Source organism: Halichoerus grypus, chromosome 2 (genome assembly GCF_964656455.1).
Source record: "Halichoerus grypus chromosome 2, mHalGry1.hap1.1, whole genome shotgun sequence".
NCBI classification, from domain to species: domain Eukaryota; kingdom Metazoa; phylum Chordata; class Mammalia; order Carnivora; family Phocidae; genus Halichoerus; species Halichoerus grypus.
In genome coordinates this window covers 193,177,707-193,204,465 of record NC_135713.1, presented here as the reverse complement: position 1 = coordinate 193,204,465, position 26,759 = coordinate 193,177,707, and the positions used below count along the sequence as shown (strand labels likewise).

At 36.5% G+C, this 26,759-nt stretch overlaps 1 protein-coding gene across 9 annotated transcripts in view; it reads left to right on the top strand.

Annotated features, from left to right (window-relative positions):
• The window catches only part of CDC27 (cell division cycle 27), a 74,303-nt gene extending 48,514 nt beyond the window's left edge, over window positions 1-25,789 (top strand). For 4 of the 9 annotated variants that reach the window (XM_078065868.1, XM_078065867.1, XM_078065870.1 and 1 more), the window contains exons 13-19: window positions 97-249; window positions 1,823-2,031; window positions 4,769-4,886; window positions 14,816-14,944; window positions 20,164-20,238; window positions 21,053-21,209; window positions 23,046-25,789. In XM_078065868.1, the coding sequence (XP_077921994.1) occupies window positions 97-249; window positions 1,823-2,031; window positions 4,769-4,886; window positions 14,816-14,944; window positions 20,164-20,238; window positions 21,053-21,209; window positions 23,046-23,128 (924 nt within the window). In that variant the 3' untranslated portion in view covers window positions 23,129-25,789. Of the gene's footprint in view, window positions 1-96; window positions 250-1,822; window positions 2,032-4,768; window positions 4,887-14,815; window positions 14,945-20,163; window positions 20,239-21,052; window positions 21,234-23,045 lie in introns of all 9 variants that reach the window. The other 5 variants (XM_078065873.1, XM_078065876.1, XM_078065875.1 and 2 more) reach the window with 3 other exon arrangements.
• The last annotated feature ends 970 nt before the right edge of the window (window positions 25,790-26,759 follow it).

The following is a 26,759-nucleotide window of genomic DNA, read 5'->3' as shown; positions in this document are numbered from 1 at the left end:
AGCATTAGGTCCCATGAGAACAGTGCCCAGTGCTCTCCCTGCATATATGTAAATTGTATCAACTTATTTTCCCATTAACTAGTTTTTTTATTTCAGGCTGAAAGAATATTCTCAGAGGTTAGAAGGATTGAGAATTACAGAGTTGAAGGCATGGAGATCTACTCTACAACACTTTGGCATCTTCAAAAAGATGTTGCTCTTTCAGTTCTTTCAAAAGACTTAACAGACATGGATAAAAATTCACCAGAGGTATGATAACTGAAACACTTTGCTTATGTAGTTGTCTTCTGATCACCCTTGCCAAGTGGGGATGAAGCAAGTAATTCAAACACCATTTAGCATCATCCACACTTTTTCACCCTTCTCTACAGGCAAAGAGGGACTCAGAGAAGAGAAAAGTCCTAGAATATGTGGTGCAGATTCATAAGCATATATTTTATTCAAGATTAATCAAGATTTGGCTGTATTAAAATTGCTGTTGTTGGGGCATCTGGGTGGTGCAGTCAGTTCCGCATCCAACTCTTGGTTTCAGCTCAAGTCTGATCTCAGGGTTGTGAGATCGAGCCCTGTGTCAGGCTCCGTGCTCAGTGCAGAGTCTGCTTGGATTTCTCTCTCCCTCTCCCTCTCCCCACTGCCCGCACTCACGTGTGCGCGCTCTCTCTCGCTCTCACTGAAATAAATAAATCTTTAAAAAAAAAAAAATTGCTGTTGCCAGCAGGATTAGTGTTCATTAAGCAGAAATTATGTAGATTGGAAAAAGCGCTAATTTTAAATTAAAGTAAAATAGTGGTTTTTTATTGTCATTCTAAGACATAGGCACAATTCATTTGCATGCTCCAGTCCTGTAAGAATTGTATTTCATTGCATCTCAAGATTAGTTAGTGGTACTTGTATAACATATCTAATCTTAGAATTAAATTAAAAACAGTCAATTCTCATTATTCTTGGTAGTTATGTTCAGTAGTTTTTGTAAACACTATTATTAGCAAAGACTAGATCATTTTATTTGGGAGAAATGCACACACACACACACACACACACATCCTAAAAACAACCCATCCTGGTAGGTTTTATTATCTTTATTTTATATAAAAGAGAAAATGCTATTCAGAAGTGTTAAGGTGATTTGCCTGAGGCTCCCCTACAACAGGTACCATATTTAGGATTCAATCCTCTGTCCAACTGGCCCCAGAGTCAGAGCTTCTTGCCCTGCACTGCACTTCCCCCTACACTCTCTATCCTTTGGTCATCTCTATGTGAGAGATGAAACAGGAGGCATAGAGTCACCTTTTTTTTTTTACTTCAACTGGGACCGTGCCTGTTGGACAACTCATATGCTGGGTGACCGCTAAAGCACTTGCAAGTGTAGAGTTTGGTTTTACAAATACTATAAATTTTTACAAGTAGACAAACTCACCAATATGAAATCATGAACAATGAGGATCAACTGTATCTATTAAAACTTCAGGGGGTGCTAGGTGGCACAGTCGGTTGAGTGTCTAACTCTTGGTTTCAGCTTAGGTCCTGATCTTAGGGCTCAGGGTTGTGAGATCAAGCCCCCAACAGGCTCCAGGCTCAGTGCTAAGTCTGCTCCAGATTCCCTCTCCCTCTCCCTCTTCCTCCGCCCCTCCCCCATGCTCTCATGCGCTCATGCTCTCTTTCTCTCTCTCACATAAATTTTAAAAAAAGATAACTTCAGTTTTTGTTTTTCTGTTCTAAGTGAGTTCTGAGTCTTGATTTTAGTCATAAATTTGGTTTTGTTAGAGAAATTGAAACAAAATTTTAATTATATATTTGGTTTTTGTTTCCATCTTTTTTTAAGGCCTGGTGTGCTGCAGGGAACTGTTTCAGTTTGCAACGGGAACATGATATTGCAATTAAATTCTTCCAGAGAGCTATCCAGGTTGATCCAAATTATGCTTATGCCTATACTCTATTAGGGCATGAGTTTGTATTAACTGAAGAATTAGACAAAGCATTAGCTTGTTTTCGAAATGCTATCAGAGTCAATCCAAGACATTATAATGCATGGTAAGTGCTAATGAAGTGGAAAGACAATGTCTTACTGATGGGACTGATACTCAGTAATTTTTCTTGTTAGACATCTCTTTATTGTCATGAATTTGGTTACTAATACTTAAGAATAGTACATACTGGTTGATAAGTTGTAACCAAAATGTTTTTTTTTATATGAAATGTGTACTTTTAACAAACTCTTAACTAATAAATACTAGATCCTTATACTCAACAGTTTCAACCTTTTCTCCTACCAAACTTTTGAAAATAATTGATTTTGTTATTTGATTTGTTTCTTTTTCTTAAAACACTGAAACAGTGATTCATATAGAACATGGTTGGGAAAGTGGAGAGGACTAGTATAATCACCTATTGGATAGTAGAAAATAAACATTGAGAACTATCCACTAGTTGTTGCTCTTTACAATGTTCTGGTTTATTAAATACCAGTCTAGTTCATTAGCTTTATTTTTTTTTTTTTAAGATTTTATTTATTTATTTGAGAGAGAGAGAATGAGAGACAGAGAGCATGAGAGGGAGGAGGGTCAGAGGGAGAAGCAGACTCCCTGCCGAGCAGGGAGCCCGATGCGGGACTCGATCCCGGGACTCCAGGATCATCACCTGAGCCGAAGGCAGTCGCTTAACCAACTGAGCCACCCAGGCGCCCGCATTAGCTTTATTTAGAACTCGGTGTTCCAGTTTATTAAGTAATGTCTCTATTGAGGAGGTTACCTGGCTCATATAGTTAACAAATGAAGAAGGCATTAAAGGGGCACCTGGGTGGCTCAGTCACTAAATCTGAATCACTATATTATTAAAACATATTTTTTTGATCTGTGTATATACGTTTTTTTAATGGATTATATCTCATTTCTAAGTAGTTACATTACCTAAAAGCTGGCCTGACAAATGCTGGCTTCTGCTGACATATTAGACAGTCAGGCTTGCTGGTACTGCCTTCTCTTCACATAAAATACTCTGTAATATATATATATTTTTTTTTTTTTTAAAGATTTTATTTATTTATTTGACAGAGAGAGAGATAGCAAGAGCAGGAACACAAGCAGGGGGAGTGGGAGAGGGAGAAGCAGGCTTCCCGCCGAGCAGGGAGCCCGATGTGGGACTCGATCCCAGGACCCTGGGATCATGACCTGAGCCGAAGGCAGACGCTCAACGACTGAGCCACCCAGGCGCCCTATACTCTGTAATATTTTAAGAACTCAGTTCTCAATAGAACTTGTGTTGTTTTTTAAACGTTTGGGTATGTCCTATATTATAATAGTTGCATTCTTAAAAAACCTTACCATATCAAAATTGTTATAAAAATAAGGAATTTAGGTAACTTTAAGTATCTAACTTAAAGTATCTAAACTTAAAATTTATTATTACAACTCCAGAGTAAATAGTCTTTCTTTTGTTGTTCCACCATCACCATTATTAGCACAGAGCTTTTTATACCTTTTCTTCACCCCAAATATAAGAAGATATATTGTGCTTTCTTCTTATACATTCATTTGGTGTTTATTCCCCATTGTCATTATCTAGTTATAGCCAAAAGAGGTTTCCTTAATGTAAATCAGTCACATTATGTTCATTTGATGTTTTGAAAATTCATAAGAAATACCTGTATATCAAGTTAACATGCTCTTACATAGCCTTTAAAATTTATAATTTTGGGGGCGCCTGGGTGGCTCAGTCGTTAAGCGTCTGCCTTCGGCTCAGGTCATGATCCCAGCGTCCTGGGATCAAGCCCCGCATCGGGCTCCCTGCTCCGCAGGAAGCCTGCTTCTCCCTCTCGCACTCCCTCTGCTTGCATTCCCTCTCTCGCTATCTCTGTCTCTGTCAAATAAATAAATAAAATCTTTTAAAAAAATTAAAAAATAAAAATAAATAAAATTTATAATTTTTAAGTCTGCAGGAGTATATTTTGATATAGTGAGGAGAGGGGAAGCAGAACATGACACTATGCATATGTAATTATAATGATGTATATGCATTTGCACCAATCATATAGAAATAGCATTGTTAAGAGTTTAGGGTTTAGAATCATAAAGGAAGGATCTGACTATAATCCTTATTAGCTATATAATTTGGGGCATGTTATTTAACTTCTCTAAACTCATTTTCCTTATTTGAAATGTGAGTGATAACAATACCTATCTTGGCTCTGGTCATGATCCCAGGGTCCTGGGGTCGAGCCCCGCATCAGGCTCCCTGCTCCGCGGGAAGCCTGCTTCTCCCTTTCCCACTCCCCCTGCTTGTGTTCCCTCTCTCACTGTGTCTCTCTCTGTCAAATAAATAAATAAAATCTTTAAAAAAAAAATACCTATCTCATTTCCTCCTAGGATTAAATGAGATAATTCACATAAAGAGTTTAACAAAGTTATTGGCACACACATAATTAGCCACTCAGTAAAAATGAGCTGTTAAATCTAGATTGTAATGATGGATTTAAGGATGTAGTTTCTTTTTTCCCCATTGTCAAAGTTCTATTTGATTGATTGATTTGATTTATTGTTTTTACTTACAAAAGTGATTTGTCTAAAATGCTATGATGAAAAAAATTTTTTAAAAAATGAAATGCTTTGATGATTTTTTTATGATTGATAGTTTTTGCCTTCTCTGAGACCACCAGTATTTCTCCTTAGTTTATTAAAATGCCAGATTCCATAACATACCCTTTTATTAGTTGAGCTAAATTACCAGCCAAAAGTTCATATTCCTAAAATTATACTTTATTTTATACTTTCAGGTATGGTTTAGGAATGATTTATTACAAGCAAGAAAAATTCAGCCTTGCAGAAATGCATTTCCAGAAAGCACTTGATATCAACCCTCAAAGTTCAGTTTTACTTTGCCACATTGGAGTAGTAAGTAGCTTTCCAAATATTTTTCAGTGAATCTCCCTTGCGAAATGTGTTTGTTATTGACTTAATTGCTGTGGTGAAAATTAGGGCTTTTTGTTTGTTTGTTTGTTTGTTTATATTCTTGGAACAATATTGTGGCTTATTTTATAGCCAAAAATACCACCTTTTTCCTTGGCATAAAGAGAAATGACTGGAGTACCCTCATTCCTCAGGCAAGTCCATTTCTCTGAGCTTCCATTTTATAAATGACAAGTAATACCATCTTACTACCTTGTAGGGCTGTTGTAAGACTCACATGAGATACTTCATATTTTGAAAGCACTTTTTTCCATGTTAATATTTAGCTCCTAAATTCAGTAATTATTATTTCAAGACAAATGGTTCCCTATGTTTTAGCTGCTGAGTGATATAGATATGTCAGAACTAATTAAAATTCTTTTTTTATTTTACTTTATTTTTTATTTAAATTCAATTAATTAACATATAGTGTATTAATAGTTTCAGAGGTAGAGTTCAGTGATTCATCAGTCTCATATAATACCCAGTGCTCATTACATTACATGCCCCCCTTAATGTCCATCACCCAGTTACCCAATCCCCTGATGCACCTCCCCTCCAGCAACACTCAGTTTGTTTCCTATGATTAAGAGTCTCTTATGGTTTGTCTCCCTCTCTGATTTCATCTTATTTTATTTTTCCCTCCCTTCCCCTATGATACTGTTTTGTCTTTTAAATTCCACATATCGGTGTGATCATGTGATAATTGTCTTTCTCTGATTAACTTATTTCGCTTAGCATAATATCCTAGTTCCATCCACGTCATTGCAAATGGCAGGATTTTACTTTTTTGATGGCAGAGTAGTATTCCATTGTATATATATACACCACATCTTCTTTATCCATTCATCTGTCCGTGGACATCTGGGCTCTTTCCATAGTTCAGCTATTGTGGACATTGCTGCTATGAACGCTGGGGTGCAGGTGCCCCTGCAGATCACTACATTTGTATACTTGGGGTAGTACCTAGTAGTGCAATTGCTGGGTCATAGGGTAGCTCTATTTTCAACTTTGGGGGAACCTCCATACTGCCTTCCAGAGTGGTTGCACTAGCTTGCATTCCCACCAACAGTGTAAGAGGGTTCCCCTTTCTCCACATCCTCACCAACATTTGTTGTTTCCTGACTTGCTAATTTTAGCCACTCTGACCAGTGTGAGGTGGTATCTCATTGTGGTTTTAATTTGTATTTCCCTGATGCCAAGTGATGTTGAGCATTTTTTCATGTGTCTGTTGACCATTTGGATGTCTTCTTTGCAGAAATGTCTGTTCATGTCTTCTGCCCATTTCTTGATTAGATTATTCTTTGGGTGTTGAGTTTGATAAATTCTTTATAGATTTTGGATACTAGCCCTTTAATCTGATAAGACATTTGCAAATATCTTCTCCCATTATGTCGGTTGTCTTTTGGTTTTGTCGACTGTTTTCTTTGCTGTGCAAAAAAGCTTTTTATCTTGATGAAATCCCAATAGTTCATTTTTGCCTTTGTTTCCCTTGCCTTTTGAGACATGTCTAGCAAGAAGTTGCTGTGGCCGAGGTCGAAGAGGTTGCTGCCTGTGATCTCCTCTAGGATTTTGACGGATTCCTGTCTCACATTTAGGTCTTTCACCCATTTTGAGTCTATTTTTGTGTATGATGTAAGAAAGTGGTCCAGGTTCATTCTTCTGCATGTGGCTGTCCAATTTTCCCAACACCATTGTTGAAGAGACTGTTTTCCATTGGATATTCTTTCCTGCTTTGTCAAAGATTAGTTGACCATAGAGTTGAGAGTTCATTTCTGGGCTCTCTATTCTGTTCCATTGATCTATGTGTCTGTTTTTGTGCCAATACCATATCGTTTTGATGATTACAGCTTTGTAATAGAGCTTGACGTCCAGAATTGTGATGCCCCCAGCTTCGGTTTTCTTTTTCAACATTCCTTTGGCTATTTGGGGTCTTTTTTGGTTCCATACAAATTTTAGGATTCTTTTGTTCCATTTCTTTGAAAAAAGTTGGTGGTATTTTGATAGGGATTGCATTGAATGTATAGATTGCTCTAGGTAGCATAGACATTTTAACAATATCTGTTCTTCCAATCCATGAGCATGGAACGTTTTTCCATTTCTTTGTGCTTCCTCAATTTCTTTCATGAGTGTTCTATAGTTTTCTGAGTACAGATCCTTTGCCTCTTTGTTTAGGTTTATTCCTAGGTATCTTATGGTTTTGGGTGCAATTGTAAATGGGATCGACTCCTTAATTTCTTTCTTCTGTCTCTCTGTTAGTGTATAGCAATGCCACTGATTTCTGTGCATTGATTTTATATCCTGCCACTGTGCTGAATTCCTGTATGAGTTCTAGCAATTTTGGGGTGGAGTCTTTTGGGTTTTCCACATAGAGTATCATGTCATCTTCGAAGAGCAAGAGTTTGACTTCTTTGCTGATTTGGATGCCTTTTATTTCTTTTTGTTGTCTGATTACTGAGGCTAGGACTTCTAGTACTATGTTGAACAACACTGGTGAAAGTGGACATCCCTGCCATGTTCCTGACCTTAGGGGAAAAGCTCTGTTTTTCCCCATTGAGAATGATATTCGCTGTGGGCTTTTCATATATGGCTTTTATGACATTTTGAGGTATGTTCCCTCTATCCCTACACTGTGAAGTTTTAATCAAGAAAGGATGCTAGGGGCACCTGGGTGGCTCAGTCATTGAGCATCTGCCTTCGGCTCAGGTCGTGATCCCGGGGTCCTGGGATCGAGCCCCACATCGGGCTCCCTGCTCCACGGGAGGCCTGCTTCTCCCTCTCCCCCTGCTTGTGTTCCCTCTCTCGCTGTGTCTCTCTCTATCAAGTAAATAAATAAAATCTTTTAAAAAAAAGAAAAAGGATGCCATATTTTGTCAGATGCTTTTTCTGTATCTATTGAGAGGATGATGTGGTTCTTGTCCGTTCTTTTATTTATGTAGTGTATTACATTGATTTGTGGATGTTGAACCACCCTTGCAGCCCAGGAATAAATCCCACTTGGTCATGGTGAATGATCCTTTTAATGTACTGTTGGCCAGTATCTTGGTGAGAATTTTTGCATCCATGTTCATCAGGGATATAGGTCTGTAACTCTCCTTCTTGGTGGGGTCTTTGTCTGGCTTTGGGATCAAGGTAATGCTGGCCTCATAGAAAGAGTTCAGAAGTTTTCCTTCCAGGACGCCTGAGTGGCTCAGTTGGTTGGGCGTCTGCCTTTGGCTCAGGTCATGATCCCGGGTTCCTGGGATCGAGTCCCACATCAGGCTCCCTGCTCAGCGGGAAGCCTGCTTCTCCCTCTCACACTCCCCCTGCTTGTGTTCCTGCTCTCGCTATCTCTGTGTCTGTCAAATAAATTAAAAAAATCTTTAAAAAAAAAAAAAGTTTTCCTTCCATTTCTTTTTGTTATTTCCTTTTTTTAATTGTAGTTGACACACAATGTAACAATATTACATTAGTTTCAGGTGTACAACATAGTGATTCAGTAGTTCTATACATTATTCAGTCCATTTCTTTGTTTGAAACAGCTTCAAAAGAATAGATGTTAATTCTTCTTTACATGTTTGGTAGAATTCCCCTGGGAAGCTCTCTGGCCCTTGACTCTGATTGGTTGGGACATTTTTGATTACTGTTTCAATTTCCTTGCTGGTTATGGGTCTGTTCAGGTTTGCTATTTCTGCCTGTTTCAGTTTTGGCAGTTTGTACACATCTCCATGAATACATCCATTTCTTCGAGATTGCCTAATTCGTTGGCATATAGTTGCTCCTGATATATTCTTATAATTGTATTTCTTCAGTGTTAGCTGTGATCTCTTTCATTCATGATTTTATTTATTTGGGTCCTTTCTCTTTTCTTTTTGAGAAGTCTGGCCAGGGGTTTATCAATCTTACTAATTCTTTCGAAGAACCATTTCCTAGTTGATCTGTTGATCTGTTCTACTGTTCTTTTGTTTTCTATTTCATTGATTTCTGTTCTAATCTTTATTAATTCTCTTCTCCTGCTGACTTTAGACTTTATCTGCTGTTCTTTCTCCAGCTCCTTTAGGTGTAAGGTTAGGTTGTGAATTTGAGACCTTTCTTGTTTCTTGAGAAAGGCTTGTATTGCTATATACTTCCTTCTTAGGACTGCCTTTACTGCATCCCAAAGGTTTTGAACAGTTGTGTTTTCATTTTCATTTGTTTCCATGAATTTTTTTAATTCTTCTTTAATTTCCTGGTTGACCCGTTCATTCCTTAGTAGGATGCTCTTTAACCTCCATGTATTTGAGTTCCTTACAAATTTCCTCTTGTGGTTGAGTTCAACTTTCAAAGCATTGTGGTCTGAAAATATGCAGGGAATGATCCAATTCTTTTGGTACTGGTTGAGGCCTGATTTGCGACCCAGTATGTGGTCTGTTCTGGCGAATGTTCCTTATGCACTCGAGAAGAATGTGTATTCTGTTGCTTTAGGATGGAATGCTCTGAATATATCTATGAAGATCTGGTCCAGTGTGTCATTCAAAGCCCTTGTTTCCTTGTTGATCTTCTGTTTAAATGATCTGTCCATTGCAGTGAGTGGGGTGTTGAAGTCTCCTACTATTATTCTATTATTATCGATGTATTTCTTTAATTTTGTTATTAATTGGTTTATATAATTGGCTGCTCCCATGTTAGGGGCATAAATATTTACAATTGTTAGATCTTCTTGTTGGATAGACCCTTTAATTATGATATAGTATCCTTCCTCATCTCTTATTACAGTCTTTGGTTTAAAATCTAATTTGTCTGATATAAGGATTGCTACCCCAGCTTTCTTTTGATATCCGTTAGCATGATAAATGGTTTTCTACCCCCTCACTTTCAATCTGGAGGTGTCTTGGGGTCTAAAATGAGTCTCTTGGGGGTGCCTGGGTGGCTCAGTCAGTTAAGCGTCTGCTTTTGGCTCAGGTCATAATCCCAGGGTCCTGGGATCAAGCCCCACGTTGGGCTCCCTGCTCATCGGCGAGCCTGCTTCTCCCTCTCCCTCTGCCTGCTGCTCTGCCTACTTGTGCTCTCTCTCTCTCTGTCAAATAAATAAATAAAATCTTTAAAAAAATTTTTTTAAAATAATAAAAATAAAACGAGTCTCTTGCAGACAGTATATGGATGGGTCTTGCTTTTTTATCTAATCTGATACCCTGTATCTTTTGATTGGGTTATTTAGCCCATTTATAGTCAGGGTAACTATTGAAAGATACGAATTTTGTGCCATTGTATTACCTATAAAGTCACTGTTTCTGTATATTGTCTTTATTCCTTTCTGGTCTATGTTACTTTTGGGCTCTCTTCACTTAAAGGATCCCCTTTAATATTTCTTGCAGGGCTGGTTTAGTAATCACAAAATCTTTTAGTTTCCGTTTGTCCTGGAAGCTTTTAATGTCTCCTATTTTGAATGACAGCTTTGCTGGATAAAGTATTCTTGGCTGTATATTTTTCTCATTTAGCACCCTGAATATATCATACCAGTCCTTTCTGGTCTGCCAGGTCTCTGTGGATAGGTCTGCTGCCAGCCTAATGTTTCTACCCTTGTTGGTTACAGGCCTCTTGTCCTGAGCTGCTTTCTGGGTTTTCTCTTTGTCTCTGAGATTTGTAAGGTTCACTATTATATGTTGGGGTGTTGACCCTTTTTTATTGATTTTGAGGGGGGTTCTCTGTGCCTTCTGGACTTGAATGCCTGCTTCCTTCCCCAGATTAGGGAAGTTATCAGCTATAATTTGCTCTAATATACCTTCTGCCCCTCTGTCTCTCTCTCTTTCCTCTTTTTCTGGGATCCCAATTATTCTAATATTGTTTCGCTTATCTGTCGATTTCTCCCCTCGTGATCCAGTAGTTATCTCTTTTTCTCATCTTCTTTGTTCTCCATTAATTCTCTCTTCTGCCTCATTTATCCCAGCAGTTAGAGCCTCCATTTTTTATTGCATCTCATTAATAGCCTTTTTTATTTCGACTTACGATTTTTAGTTCTTTTATTTCTCTAGAAAGGGATTCTCTAGTGTCTCCTGTGCTTTTTTTCAAGCCCAGCTAATATCTTTATAATCGTTATTCTGAACTCTACTTCTGACATCTTACTTATATCCATACAGATTAGGTCCCTGGCAATCAGTACTGCCTCTTGTTCTCTTTTTTGAGGTGAGTTTTTCCGTCTTGTCATTCTTCCAGAAAGTGGTCGCTTTTCTATTTGTAGAATTGCAGCAGTTCTTAGAGTGCCAGTTAAGTTGCAGGTGTTCAGAATGATTTGATAGCTATCTAGCTGAATTCCTGGGGCCAGATGAAACTAACGTCTCCTAATTCTCCACCATCTTGGACTCTCTCCCAGAACTAATTAAAATTCTTAAAAGGTGATGTGGATCACCATTTTACTTTTTAAAAAAACTGGGTTTTTTTACATGTAAAATAAAGTTATCAATTCAAATCTTGGTACATTTTATAAAAACAAGAGGTAATGTTGTAATAAAACAGCAGGAGCTTTGTTAGGCAACATACTGTTTGTTTACTCTGTGCAATAAAATACTTTGTTCATACTACACTTATTCAACATGACTAACAGTCACTACAGACATTTCATGAATCTTCATGGGACTCCCATAGACTTACTGTTGAGGTGGAGAGACATTTACAATCATAATGTGCCGTGAAGACTTGAAAACATTACTTCTAGTAGGAGATAATGTTCATATTATTTGAATTGCTTTTAGGTACTGAACGGCTGAGTTACAAGGACTGAAAATGGAAAGCATTCTAAAAGCCCATGAACACTGTTTTTCACACCCTTCTTCAGAACACACTAAACCTTAAACTTGTTTGACACATTTCTCTTCATACACAGCAAGCAACAGCACCCGATCAAAGCCTGAGAAGTAATGCTGCTGTGTAAACACTGCAACTATTCCTGAAAAAAAGCATGAGACGTATACGCCAAAGCTGCCCAGTTCCATAATCTGTATCGCATGGATCACATGTGTGTGTGTTTCCACATGCAAGAATGTATTAAGATGACAGTGAAGTCTAGTCACAGCAATTTACAGGCTTAGTATATTTTTTACACTTTGAAGGAAAATTTCAATATTTTACGGTCTTTTAGTAGATGTTACATACACTGCACTTTATGAAATCTGAAAGGTAATGAAATAACTTTTTTCCAACATTTTGGTAATAAAACAGTGTTTCCCCAAATACTTGTACTGTCTGTCTACATGATCTGTTTGATCTGAGAACCACTAATCACAAAGACTGACTCAGTGGAATAACTAGAAAAATAATGAGGGCAAAGATTACCAATTTGATGAACTCAACACAGATTTTGCATAAATTAGCAGATCAGGAGTTGCAACTCAGTCATGTAAAAAACTCCATTACCTGTTATTTTGGTGCTGTAGGTAGAATAGCATGTGGTAAAAAATGCGAAGTATTGGCTGGTTGGGTATCCCTTGATGGAAAGTGCAATATCTGGTAGAATGGGAAGGAGCAACTGTGTCCTGACTGTAGGACTGCACGTTATGTTCACTGCACTCTCCTTTTCTTTTCTTTTCTTTCTTTTTTTTAAGATTTTATTTATTTGAGAGCGAGCGAGCTCGCATGAGTGGTGGGGAGAAACAGAGGGGGAGGGAGAAGCAGACTCCCCACTGAGCAGGGAGCCCGATGCAGGGCTCTATCCCAGGACCCTGAGGTCATGACCTGAGCCGGAGGCAGATACTTAACTGAGCAACCCAGGCGCCGCCCCCATTTTTTTTTTTTTTTTAAGATTTTATTTATTTGAGAGCAAGAGAGAGTGCACTCTCATTTTCTGTATACACATTTCAGAGCTCTAAAGGAGTCTGGCTTTTACTTTTTTTTCTTTTTTTAAGAAAGGAAAAGATTAAAAAAAAAAGTCACAAAAGGAGATTGTAACTAGCCTTAACATGTACCTGTCAGTATTATGAATATTGTCATAAAAAGCTATCTATTAAAAATCAGAACAGAAACTTAATTTTTTTAATCTTAAGATGTGTAGAATGTTTCTAAGATATTAAAAACGATTCAAATCCATGCATAGTGTTAAGATCATTTTTCTAATTATTCCATTGAGTCAGTTTTTAAATCAACATTTTTATGTTTATTTTTTAAGTGTTTGATAATAAGTTGTACTTCAATTGGAGAAAAAGTATGTTTGCTTTTTGAAATCTCATTTATTAGTTGCTCTGTAAGCACAGTGCCTGTAGTTCTTGTTCTTGCCTCTTACCCATGTCCTCCTTCTCTCCCTACTCTTCACTTTCTCTCAGCAAACTTGGCTTTTGTGGTAATGGGCATACAATGTGAGGAAATTATGTGAGTTGGGAATTTCACTGTTCATTTTGGGAGAAGAATTTTTTTTTTTTTTTTAAGATTTTATTTATTTGAGAGAGAGAGAGACAGCGAGAGAGGGAACACAAGCACAAGCAGGGGGAGTGGGAGAGGGAGAAGCAGGCTTCCCGCGGAGCAGGGAGCCCAATGTGGGGCTCCATCCCAGGACCCTGGGATCGTGACCTGAGCCGAAGGCAGACGCTTAACCACTGAGCCACCCAGGTGCCCCTGGGAGAAGAATTCTTTATAATTTTTTTAATTGCCATGGTAACTTTTTTCATAGTTAGATACTATGCAAAATATATCAACAAAGAATTTTTCTTTATCACTTAAGCAAATCAAACTTAAGTACCTGTTGATACCTTTTAGTGAAGTTGGGACATCTTTTAAAGTAGGCTTTCTTCTAAAGTGATTGTGGAATAGACGGTTTTAAAATTTTGTGTGGTTCATTTGAAGAAGTTTTCAGGTAATAGAATATGCTTTTCTCTGTTAGAGAACTAGTGTTTAGGATTTCAATCTGGTGGGCAGAGTATTTGGCCACATGTAGTAATAACCTTCTGCAAAGATCATCGTATAGATGAATTTAGCACCAGATTTCGGCAGTACCTACTCACATTCTTGTTCCAGTGAGGGGTATTTGTTCAGGTTCCACAGCCACATCCACGCACTTACACTTTCTTTTTAACATACAATTCATCTAAGGAGGAACATGGCATAGCATGAGCATATACAAATGAATGTGATGCTTGGGGTTGTGTGGGGTTTTTTAAAGTTATTTAAAATATTTACTTCCCTGTATTACAGATCAGTGGTTTTCAAGTATGTGAAGCAGAAGAATTATTTTTAAAATAAATTCCTAAAATAAGTAGAAATGTAATTAGAAGTTCTGAGTGAAGCAGGGCTGGTAAGGGTTTAGAGCCAAATCCTCTAGTGTTTCTTTGAACATAGTTTTGAAAAGCCTAATATTTAGAGGACCATAATAAACATATTGAAATGTGAGTATTATCTAGCTAAATAAGACAGATTTTCTTGTGAGGGAAAAATCAAGGTTTTTCTTATCTTTTAGACTTGAAGGTACTAAATATCTGCTCTAAAGATAAAATAATCATTGTGGGTTATCATTATGGATACATAATGGTGGATTGGGTGCCAGAGGACCTAGGTTCTGATCCCAGAACAAGTTATTTAACATTCTGGGCTTCAGTTTTCTCATCTCGAAAGTGAAGCAGTTGAACTAGAATTAGAAGAGATTTTAGAGATAATCTATTAATAGTCTGGTAATCAACTATTAAGTCCACTTAACTCTGTGGAAAACCCTCTCAGACCATACAACTTTATCTTCTTTTTTTTTTAAGTAATCTGTATGCCCAAGTGGGGCTCGAACTCATGACCCTGAGATCAAGAGTTGCACGCTCTACCACTGAGTCAGCCAGATGCCTCAGTAGTCTTATTATCTTTATGTTGACTTGAGTCACAGTATTTGGTTCTCCCCTTTCTTCATAAATGTCAAAAGGAAACATTAATATGATCTTTATTTCTTATAGGTTCAGCATGCACTGAAAAAATCTGAGAAGGCTTTGGATACCCTAAACAAAGCCATTGTCATTGATCCCAAGAACCCTCTATGCAAATTTCACAGAGCCTCAGTTTTATTTGCAAATGAAAAATATAAGGTAAGATATGTATTTTAATGGTTTTCAGCATTTTATTGCTTAAGTTTTGCCCCTTCTTTTAATAGACCAAAAGTTATTTATACTTTTTCATCTCTAATAGTTTATTTTTCCCATTTTCAGAAGCTATTCATTTTCTTTTGTGATTTTATTTCTTTATGAAATACTGATAGGTAGGATGGGTTGTATGGATATTTAGGAATATGTGTTATTCCTTGTAAGGATTCCATATATAGAAAGACAGTTTTTCCATCAGGGAGTTATCTTAAAGGTAAGACCTAAACCATCCTCTTAGGACCAAAATATCTGAACAGGTGGCAAATGAATGTGTGTGCATTATTCAACAGGTATTTACTGAGTACCTATTGCATGTCAGGGACTAGGAATATAGTGGCAAGCAAAGCAAAGCAATCACATTTCCTGCCTTTAGTACCCTTTTAGAGGGGCAACAGACATTAACCAAATAATGACAAAAATAATACATGTTGAGTACATAAAGGAAAAGTATAGTGAGTTATGAAAGCTTATAACAAGGATACTTGGTTTAGTATGATGTTTTTCTCTCTTCTCACACTGTTTTCCAAATTGTAGAGCTGTAGCATGAAAAAAAGCTGAGAAAATAAAATAAGGAAAATTGAGAAAGAAAAAAGAGGCATAAAGTGACAATGGGATCTTTGTCATCATTTAGTCAGTCATAAACCATGAATCCAAAGTTTTGATTTAAAGTTCAGGTTACTTTTTTTAATAAATTTAGGCTCTTCCTAAAAAGAGTAAAAGTTACCAAGCAAACAAAAAAAAAACTCCAAAATTTAAGTGCACAGAATATGTTGGACCTAATAATCCATTTCAGTAGCCTCCCTAGAAATCAGTTCTTCCAGTACACATTGACATTTGCTGAAATTGAAAAATACAAAACCAATGATAAACTCTTAATATTTCCAGACTGATAAAGATACATAAAATCAACCATCTGATTTATTCTTTGTCATTTATTCAGTGATTCCCCTAATCTCACTCTTTTTCTTTATCAAGAAGTGGATGTCTAGTCCTACTGTTTTTGTTCTTCTATAAAAGCTACTTTTAAATCTAAGAAACACTTTACAACTTTTAACTTGCTCTTTGAGGTACTATAATTATAATTCATCATTTGTTTTCATGTTTTTGCTTCATTGTATCTCTTTACATTTGTGGTCAGATTCTTCAATTGAAGGATTTTATTCAATTTATTATTCTCAAAGCCATTTTAATATCAACACACCTACGAAGTATGCCGTATAAATCAGCCCTGTTCTTGGTTCAAGAAGCCCAAATTCTAATCTGACCCATTGTTGAAGCTATAATGGTCACAGCCATTTTTGACTACCAGCTTAGGGTTTGGCTAAATTGTAAGGCCTACTTTGATGCACGGGTACATCCAGTATACCTCTATTAAAATAAAAAGGGGTATGAGGAAAAAGTTGCTGATTACTTCTGAAATGTCTTGGCTTGAAAAATGAAAAGCAAATGGTGGCAACCTCTCTGTGGCAAAAGCCTTCTAAATATCATCCTATTTAATGAGCTGCATTGATATCAGGTAAGTCTTAAGTCTTTAAGGCAAAAGTGAGAACTCTGATACTGTGTTAGTCACTGTTTCTCAGTGAGTATTTGTAATTAGATTATTGAGGTAGAGAGGTATGGTAAATGAAATTTTTATAACAATTACAACACGCAGTTATAGAAAGAAAACCTATCCATTCTGAACTGTGTGTGGTGAGCAGTGAAGGATTGGGGTGTATTGTCCTGATTAAGATTTCTTTAAAACAGTGGTTCTCAAAGTATGGCCGGGGCACTTCTGGGGGCCCCCAAAAATTCTTTCAAGGAGTCTACAAGGTCAAAACTATTTTCATAATATTTAGATGTTACTTGCCTTTTTCACTCTTATCATCTCACCAATGTACAGTGGAATTTTCCAAAAGCTACATGACAGATTGAATGCAGAAGCAGATAAGAGAGTCCAGCTGTTTTCTTTTAACCAGAGATTTGCAAAAATGTTAAGCAGTACCACTATTCTTACTGACTTAATTGTTCTGAAAAAGTTATTTTTCATTAAAAAAATATTATCTATGTTAACATGTAATGGTTTGGTGTTGTTACTTTTAAATTAATGGATAAATATTTTTAAAACTTTCACATTTTAATTTCTGATATAGTAAGTATTGATAGCTATAATCCACATTAACAAAAACTCTTTGGGTTCCTCAATAAGCTTTAAGAGTGTAAAGAAGTCTGGAGACCCAACAAGTGTAAAAATTGCTTTTTTGCAATATTAAAATCAGTCTCAGATTTCTTCGTTGTGGTACAGGCTTTATCAGTCCCTGTCAGTAACATTTGACAGGTGTTAATAGTGATTGTAAGTAAATAATATCCGTGACCACAGATCTTTTATCTTGATTCTTTATTCCATGTATATTTTACAATACTTAATAGTATGGAAGGAATAGAGAACAGTCTACCTCGTAGAATTATCATATGTAATAAGTGTTCCATTCCTAGACTAGCAGATGTGATTCTCAGACCCATTCAGCCCAGCAGTACTTTGAGTTTATTTCTCTTGGGCTGCCAGCAATTAGGAAGACAATGAAGTGTTAAGGATGCACCAGAGCCCCTTACATACTTGTGTAAAAAACACAGCACTTGAAACAAATACACCAAGTAAGTGTGTGTGTGTGTGTGTGTGTGTTTGCCTTTACTCTTCTTTTTTATTCCTTTTTATTATAGAAAATTTAAAACATCATTATACTGTGATAATGGGTCCATGGAACCTACCACACAGCTACTTTCATACTACTTCCCACAAAAACATTTTATGTAAATCTTTTATTTTAGATAATGCCTATAAAAAATTTACAAAAGCCAGGAAATTACATTTGGCCTTAGGTTAAGGGAGGGTCAGGTAGGAATGTATTAAACTTTTTTAGAACTGTGAAATAAGATTGGTTCCTTATTCTTTATACCCTTCTTAGAGAAATAATACTAAAGTCTTATACCAATCAATGAATAAATCCCCTTATGTTACCCAAATGCTATAATCCTCTGATACCTTTACTAGTCCACTCTCTTTGATCACTGCTTTATTCCTTATATCTTTGTGGGGGCTTTTTATGAAAGTAATAGGCTTGTTACCCAAAAATTCAAATAATATGAAAGTATAAGAAAATACGAAGTTGAATGTGCCTCATAAGGGGACCCTCCAGGGAGGAGCATTGTTAACAACTCAGAACATACTTCTTTAGATCTTTTTCTCATTATTTATATATTTTTAATTGTACCTAACAAAGTAGACTTACCCTGTTGTGGTAGGCAGGGTAATGACCCCTCAAGGATGTCCATGCCCTAATCCTGAGCACCTGTGAATGTGTTACCTTACGCAGCAGAAGAAACTTTACAGATGTGATTAAGGATATGGACCTTGAGTTGGGGCGAGTATCCTGCATTATTCAGGCGGTGCTAGTCTAATCACATGAATCTTAAAAGTGGAGGATCTTTCCCAGCTGTAGTCAGAAGCAGCATGAGAAGGACTCAACCAGCCTTTGTAGCCTTTGAAGATGGAGGAAGAAGGCTACAAGCCAAAAAATGTGGGCAGCCTCTAGATGCCAAGAAAGGCAGGGAAACAGATACCCTGCACAAAGGAAGGGACCTTGATTTTAGCCCAGTGAGACTCATATTGGACTTCTAATGCACAGACTATAAGATAAAAAAATTTGTCTTAAGCCATCAAAATTGTGGTAATTTGTTATGACAGAATAGGAAACTAATGCAACTACACATACTGTTCTATAATTTGCTTCTTTTCACTTTAACACTCCTGTGGATAGATAGTTGATACTTACCTTTTTTTCTTTTTTAACCTAACTTACATTGGATTTTGTTTTACTACAAAGAGGTATAGAGAAGAAAAGTAGATAACCTCTGTGGACATTAAAGAGAAATAAAATATAATATTTATGTTAGAAAATTCAAAAAATAGAGAAAGCTACCAAGATAAAAATAGAAGGTCCCTGCTCCCCTTTTACCTCAATCATCCCCTTCCCAAAGGTAAGCCATTTATATGGGGCATATATGTATTGATTTCTGCCAGAAAAAAAGAAAAATTTATATGCTCACATAAATATAAAATATTTGTGAGAATACCCACATAATCATTGGTATATGTGTGGCATATATGTTTTGTTACGAAAGAAATAGTATTATTGCACGTACTCTTTTGCATCTCGCTTTTGCTTCTTTTCTTTTAACATATGGTTGAGCACCTATAAATCTAGTGTTGCATAGAGAATGAACCACGATTTATTTAACTAGACTATGATTAGACACACCTTGATTGCTTCTAGTGATTTGCAGTAGCATGTTGGGTCGAATGTTCTTATAAAGATGATTTAGTGAATTTTTTTAATATATCCCTGAGATAAATTCCTAGCAGCGGGATTGCTGAATCAATGGTGCAGTTTTTAACTTAATAGATAATGCTAAATTGTCCTCACAAACAGGTTGCATCAGTTTACAATTCCACCTTCAGTAATGAGAATGCCTGATTCCTCTCTCTCATAGTAACTTTATGCAACATCAATTTATTTTTATTTTTGTCCATTTGCTAGGTGAAAAGTGGACAATATCTCATTTGGGGAACCAGTTTTATTTTTGATCATGTCTTTTAAATACAAATCTATTTCTCTGTCTTTTCTCTCAATTTCCCGAACCCTTTAGCAGTGGTCAGAAGATTTCTAGACAGTTTTGACTTAATTCAGAGGGTTAAATTTTACTCTTCATCATTAGTTAAAATGGCAGGTTGGTAGTCAAAGCTTAGTGTTTGCATCAGGGAGATGGTTTATTAACAGAACTTCAGAATTGTTTTATTCTGCAACTTAGTTTTCAAAACTCTTTCACACACAGTGTAATGGAGTATTGTTATTTTAAATAAAATGGTGACCAAAGCAAGCATTGTCACCCGCATGTCTGTGTGTTCTCCATGTACTCTGGTGAATTCCTGCCATTTCTTAGTTCCTGTTGTCTTAAGTATTTTCATGCATTTTATTTTCACAAGAAGAATTAACGTAATAGGGAAGTGCATTGATTAAGATCTAGTATAAGCTTTAGTTAAGATGATTTGGGAAATCAAATAAAAACACTTGCTTAGTTAGAACTTTGTAAAATTTTGCTACTCTGTTTTTCTTTGCTTTTTTCAGTCTGCTTTACAAGAACTTGAAGAATTGAAACAAATTGTTCCCAAAGAATCCCTCGTTTACTTCTTAATAGGAAAGGTAAAGATTTGGGCCATGGTCCTAAACTGTGACTTTCATAACAAATACTAACTTCTGAAGAAGAAATATAATACATATTGTGCAACATCTACTGAGCAAATTCAACAGAGCTCTGAACTAAATGCTCTGGGAATAAAGAATGGATTTAGTTAAAACATTTAAGAAGATGATATCCTGATGAAGGAGCAAGAACATACACACCATAATCCTAAACATACTATGGTTTTGGAAGTATATTAGCACTTGCAGCCAATGGCAGTCATGAGTTCGTTACTGAGACTACATCTTGGAAAGCTCTTAGCTTCCAATTATCAACAAAATATGTAGGCATCCCCCAAAAGAAAAAAATTGATGCTCTGCGTAGTCTTAATTAGAAGAACTGGCTTCCAAGATTTCCAAGACCAGACTAGTCAAGACTTTACAGACTTGGCCCATAGATGCCAACTGGTGAAGGTAGCTGGGAACAGTGGACAGGTGTTAAGAGTTGATATAATAGCCTTTAAAAATCAGTGTACATAATGCTAATCAAGCAGCTTGTAATCCATTTCTTTCAGTTGTCATTGATCCAATCAAAGTATGATTTATTGGAAGCTCACTATCAGAGAGACAGAGGCAAGGAATTCTGAAAATATCTGAATATATTAGAAGGAACTCAGAAGTTAGTCTGAGTTTTTCTATAGGATGAAAGTGACCTACTCATCAGAATGGGTTTATAGCATGTAAATCAGAAGCCTATTTAAATTATTAATGTATAGGATTTTATAATTGAAACTCACAACTTAATGAAAAATGTAGTGCTGCTGTTTATTTTTAGGTTTACAAGAAGTTAGGTCAAACACACCTCGCCCTGATGAATTTCTCTTGGGCTATGGATTTAGATCCTAAAGGAGCCAATAACCAGATTAAAGAGGCAATTGATAAGCGCTACCTTCCAGATGATGAGGAGCCAATAACCCAAGAAGAACAGATCAGTGAGTATCATCCATAAGAATCAGGTTTGTATGTGTATCAAACCAGAGAGCTAATAAAACATCACCTCAGAGTTAGGCAAAGGGGAACAGATATTTCTTAATGACACAGAATAAACATGGAAATTTTCTTGACTATTGAATATTCAGAAAGCTACCTTTTGCCTAAGGATTTGTGGGCTGCTTTAAAATTTTTTTTTTAACCATGGTGTATTCTTTATACCAAATGGAATTTTAGAGAAATTAAATAGGGCAATATATTAACAAAGTGCATGTGGAGTCAGGTAACTACTCTCCGTTTTGGATCTAATTTGCTGTGACTTTGACAAATCCGTTGCAGATTTTTACCAGGACATTAATTTAAATACGTAACTAATGCCTGCCTTACCTGCTTCATAGGAATGCGGGGTGGGATGGAAGGGATGATAGATGTGACGATATGTTGAAGATATTATAAGTGCTAAGTGAATGAAGAATAAATTTGTGCACATTTTAAAGTATTGATGAAAAGTATTGACAGATCTGTAGTAATGACTATTCAAATTCTCTGAAGCTCTGGCAAATTCAAAATCTAAAAATACGGCTAATGTATATAAATTGAAGGGTCAAGAAAAGAGGAGGGAACAAAGAAGTAGTTTAAGGCAGTAGTAAATACTCTATCCCTAAATTGAGTGTATATCTTTTTTTTTAAAAGATTTTTAAAAAAATTTTTTTATTTTAGAGAGCACGCAAGTGGGGGGAGGGGCAGAGGGAGAGAATCTTCAAGCAGACTCCCTGCTGAGCATGGAGCCCCACATGGGGCTCTGTCCCAGGAACCATGAGATCATGACCTGAGTTGAAACCAAGAGTCAGATGCTCAACTGACTGAGGCACTCTAACTTGAGTGTGTATCTTAACATAACTAGTGAGAACATAACTAGTTTGAATGAAGTCCTTTTTTAAGATTTATTTATTTTTTAGACAGGGGGCGGGGCAGGGGCAGAGGAAGAGAGAGAATCTTAAGCAAACTCTGCACCTAGCATGGAGCTGGATGCGGGGCTCGATCTCACAACCCTGAGATCCCGACCTGAACTGAAACCAAGAGTGGGTCGCTCAACCGACTGTGCCACCCAGGCGCCCCTAATAGCATTTTTTAATAATAAGAGAATTGAGAAACTTCTGTTGAGATGAACTAAGATACCTTTGTTCCAGAAAACTTGGCAAAGGCTTTAATTAAAATCATAATTCCTATAATCCCAATAACCCTTTTTAAACTGAAGGTATAGTTTATATTTCTGTGGACTAGCAGGGACTGTTCCCAAAGTAGAGTCAACAGTTGGAGGGAATGTCAGTCTTTTTTTAATGTCTCGGAAAACTAGCTCTAACTCCTAGGGTAGGAATAAGGAATTCATTAGGGAGGGGCAGCTTTAATAGTTAAAACTCGTTTTGTTTTTTTTTTTTAAGATTTTTTTATTTATATATTTGACAGAGAGAGACATAGCGAGAGAGGGAACACAAGCAGGGGGAGTGGGAGAGGGAGAAGCAGGCTTCCCGCGGAGCAGGGAGCCCTATGCGGGGCTTGATCCTGGCCTGAGCTGAAGGCAGACGCTTAACGGCTGAGCCACCCGGGCATCCCAGTAGTTAAAACGCTTAAAGGTTAAATGCAATGAACTAATCTTCTCAGACAAGCTGTAAAACAAAGAACCTGAATTGCATTTTATTGAAGGATATCAGGATTTTTAAGGGCCTTAATTTAAGATCGCATCTCTCTGCATAGAATAGTTTTCCTTATTTTCATGAACCAACAAGAAATATTTGTCAGATGCCTTACTGTAGACTTTTCTTTTTATTTTTTTAAAGTGGGAACAGATGAATCCCAGGAGAGCAGCATGACAGATGCAGACGACACACAACTTCATGCAGCTGAAAGTGATGAATTTTAACTTCTGGAAATCAGACTTTTGCAACTGGATGTGTGACTAGTGCTGACATGTTTCTTGTCCCTCCATATACTGAGTCTTCACTCTTGAGCCGGCAGTGTCGTCATCCATCCCTTATACCATGAGAGTGCCACTTTCATTGGACCCTGACTGTACACAGAATGAAAGGCAGTGCAATATTTAGCTGCTAACAAGACTGGCTCTTTCACCAGTATGAATGACAATTTAGGGGGTAGGATGGGGAACTTTCTTTTCTTTTTTTTTTTTTCTTTAATCTCCCTTTGTTGGAAAGCTATCATGGAAGGAAGAGTTATGTTTTATCTTGAAGGAACCGTTAGATATGGAAAATAGTGATGAACCAGAATTTCTTGGTTGTTTTTCCAAAAATTTGTTTTTATTTGGTTCTGTTCCTGATTAACAGAGTGACTGACCTTCATTTCTAGGTTCTTCAAGAATGGTGTTAGCAAGTGCCAGATGGAACAATAAAAAGACATTGCCTATAACAGAGTAACTTGATTGCCAAGGAATGTAAATTACCTTAAACTTGCAGTGTCTCCCATAAGCAAATGTAATGGGCACATTGGGACTCGTGTAGGAATCAAATATCCCTCCATACAGTGTACACTTATTCTTGGCAAGAATGCTTTAATGTCTAACCAAGAATTTTAATTTATTCATCTTGCTTCAAAGTGTTGATCATTGTCTTGGTATTACAAACTTTAAAGTTGTCCCTTTATCATATTGCCTCTTCTCTTTGAGCTCTGTGGGATCACCTTTAACATTCAGAGATGGTAGAGTGTTTGCCCACTGAAAAGCCAAAACAAGGCCTTTTACCATTTAAGTTCACCATAAGAATCAAAATGAGAACACTAAAGTGGAGAGACTTTAAGAGATCATGATAGCGAAAGCCTTAATACAATCAGAATTGTACCTTGAATCTATATTTGTTCAAGAAAGTATCCCTTTGACTTTTCTAAGTGTTTAAGCAGGGTGCAAGAATGTGTAGTTACCTTTGGTTGAGGTCATTTCCATTCTTTTCGGCTCTCTGCTTCAAATTATTTTCAGTAGTGTGAGTCACCAAAATGTTTACCAAGAGTGATTGGGTTTAAGATACTAGAAATTTTTAGCTGCAAAAAAAACCCCATTCTTATGAAGGAGATGAGTTCTCTCCTGAGTTTCTCATAATATAAGTTGGTGTCTTCGGGGAATGGCCACAATTTTAAAGATCTAATTATGCATAATAAAATGGGAATTATTGGAATTTCACAGTAACAGATTTAAAGTCTTAAATTGTGTATCTCCTTTATTGTAATGTATTGAAATTTTTAGAGAAACTTTAGTTGTTAACATTTTTTTAAGTGCCAATGTCAGAATATAACAAATTATAGTTTCTTATGAATGACAGGCCTACGGTTATTATTTTGGATTATTTGATGAAGGACAAATTTATCTACTGGTTACCTGTACTTGTTAGTCAAGTTGTGAAAACAAGGTGGATTACAGAAGATGTGAACAAAATTTTAACCTGTAGACTCAGTAACTTCCTATCATTTACTGTTAATCTGCTCATTTGAATGTGGACCATCATAAATTAATTCAAGTCAGAGTCTTAGATTAGGTATTGGGTGCCAGAGAGGTATTTAACAAAATTTCCTACCTAAATCTATGTAATAATATGTGCTGCTTAAAGAAATAATTTATAAGAAAAAGGAAAGGTTGGGAGTAAATGAATATCATTAAAAATTCCCAAAGGCTAGCACTTGGATTCTAACAAATATTCCATTTTATTCATTAGTTCTGTAATATTTAATTTTATATTCCTTTATTTTTTTAATCGGCACATCATAAGCCAGGTGTATAACAGTACCAAATACAGAATTTCACAGACAGCTTCAGCCTGAGCTCTGTCACAAAGCCTGGAGAAAGCTAAGCTCAGAACATCATTTGCTGATGTGTAATTATCTTTTGTAGTAGGAATTTATGTCCTGTGCCGGAGCTGAGAGCCTTTCTGGTACTAATTTTGAGACCAAGGATAAAAGGATAGTTGTGGAAGGCACACCATGGCAATGGCTGGCTGTGGGACACTCAACCCAAGCTTAGTCTGATTTCATTTTCCTCATACCTACTTTCAAAATGTTTAGGTATTTGAAGCCTTATTCCCACCTAGTAACTGTTTCTGGCTTGCTTGCTTGCCTTTTTTTTTTTTTTTTTTTTTTTGCCTGGAATGAGGATCAAACAACCAGAAAAGGACATATATTTTGATCAAGCAAAATGTTTGTTTGAAATTTCAGTAGTTACTTTGAAGGAAATTTAAAATACTGGGAACTTTATTAGTCTCTTTAAGCTTTTCACACACATACATATATGTGTACACACACACACTTTTGTTCAGAAGTTATGTTGTGGCATTGAATATTTTTCCCCCTTGGAAATGGTTCTTAACTCTAGGATTTTAGAAGGTTGGAAATATTTTTTCAAGCGAACAATGGTACTCAAAATAATGAAAGGTGGTCCCTACTTTTTCTGTATTTCATTATTTTAAAATTTTTGTTTTTTTCCAAGAACTGCAAGTTACATTTGAACCATGCTGCTGTTGTACCTTAAACAAAAACTCAGTGATAACCAGTATTTAGTCTATTAAAAATGCTCTTTTTGAAGAAAAAAGTTTGGAAGTCTCTGATTAGCCAGACTATAGTATGGGTCTTCACTGAGAAATATGGTGACCCGTTTTCTTTGTGAAAACCTGGGAAAACGCAAGTGTGGGTGTGATGTGTGTGTTCTGTTTGCATTGAAACAATGTAATTTTGTGTCTTTTTTTTTGCTTTTCCTGACTTATTTCAGAAATTGTACAGTCCTTGGGGGGGGAGAAAGCCTTTTCTGTTAATATATTTGCATTCATTAAAGGATACGAAAAATCCAAATAAATTACTTTTGAAAGCAATTTATAATTAAGTTGTTGAAGCTACATCACAGCTGTGCCATCTGTATTTTTATAGTAAGGCACAGCAAAATAGTGAAAAATTAACAGTTTTACATTCCACAGAAGTCTAGGGCAGTGTTTCTCTAATTTTTTTTTAAACTTAGACCCTCTTCTAATACATATATATACTTTTTTTAAAACTCACATCCTTTTTTAGTACTATTTGGAATTTCCAAAATAAATATTGTGACAAAAATGTGGTAATTTTTAGAATATATTTTTTTCAGCCTACAGAAGCCCCTTGGCAGCAGCTGTTTGCAAGTCACCTGCTTTAATCATATGATTTCTGAAATTTATTTAAAAGGGACACAAAGCTTTTTTGTTCCAATTAGAATCTTCTAAAAATCAAGAAAAAAAATTTTTTTTTTTTTTAGATTTTATTACTAATTTGTCAGAGAGAGCACAAGCAGGGGGAGTGGGAGAGGGAGAAGCAGGCTCCCCACTGAGCAGGGAGCCCGATGCAGGGCTCGACCCCAGGACCCTGGGATCATGACCTGAGCCGAAGGAAGACGCTTCACCGACTAAGCCTCCCAGGCGCCCCAAGAAAGAAAATTCTGAGAGAAGTAGAATATAGAAACTAAATTTTTCCCTGGCCTGGTTATCTTGGATAAAGTATAGACAGCTGAATGGTTTTGTTCCGACTTGAAGAAGGGG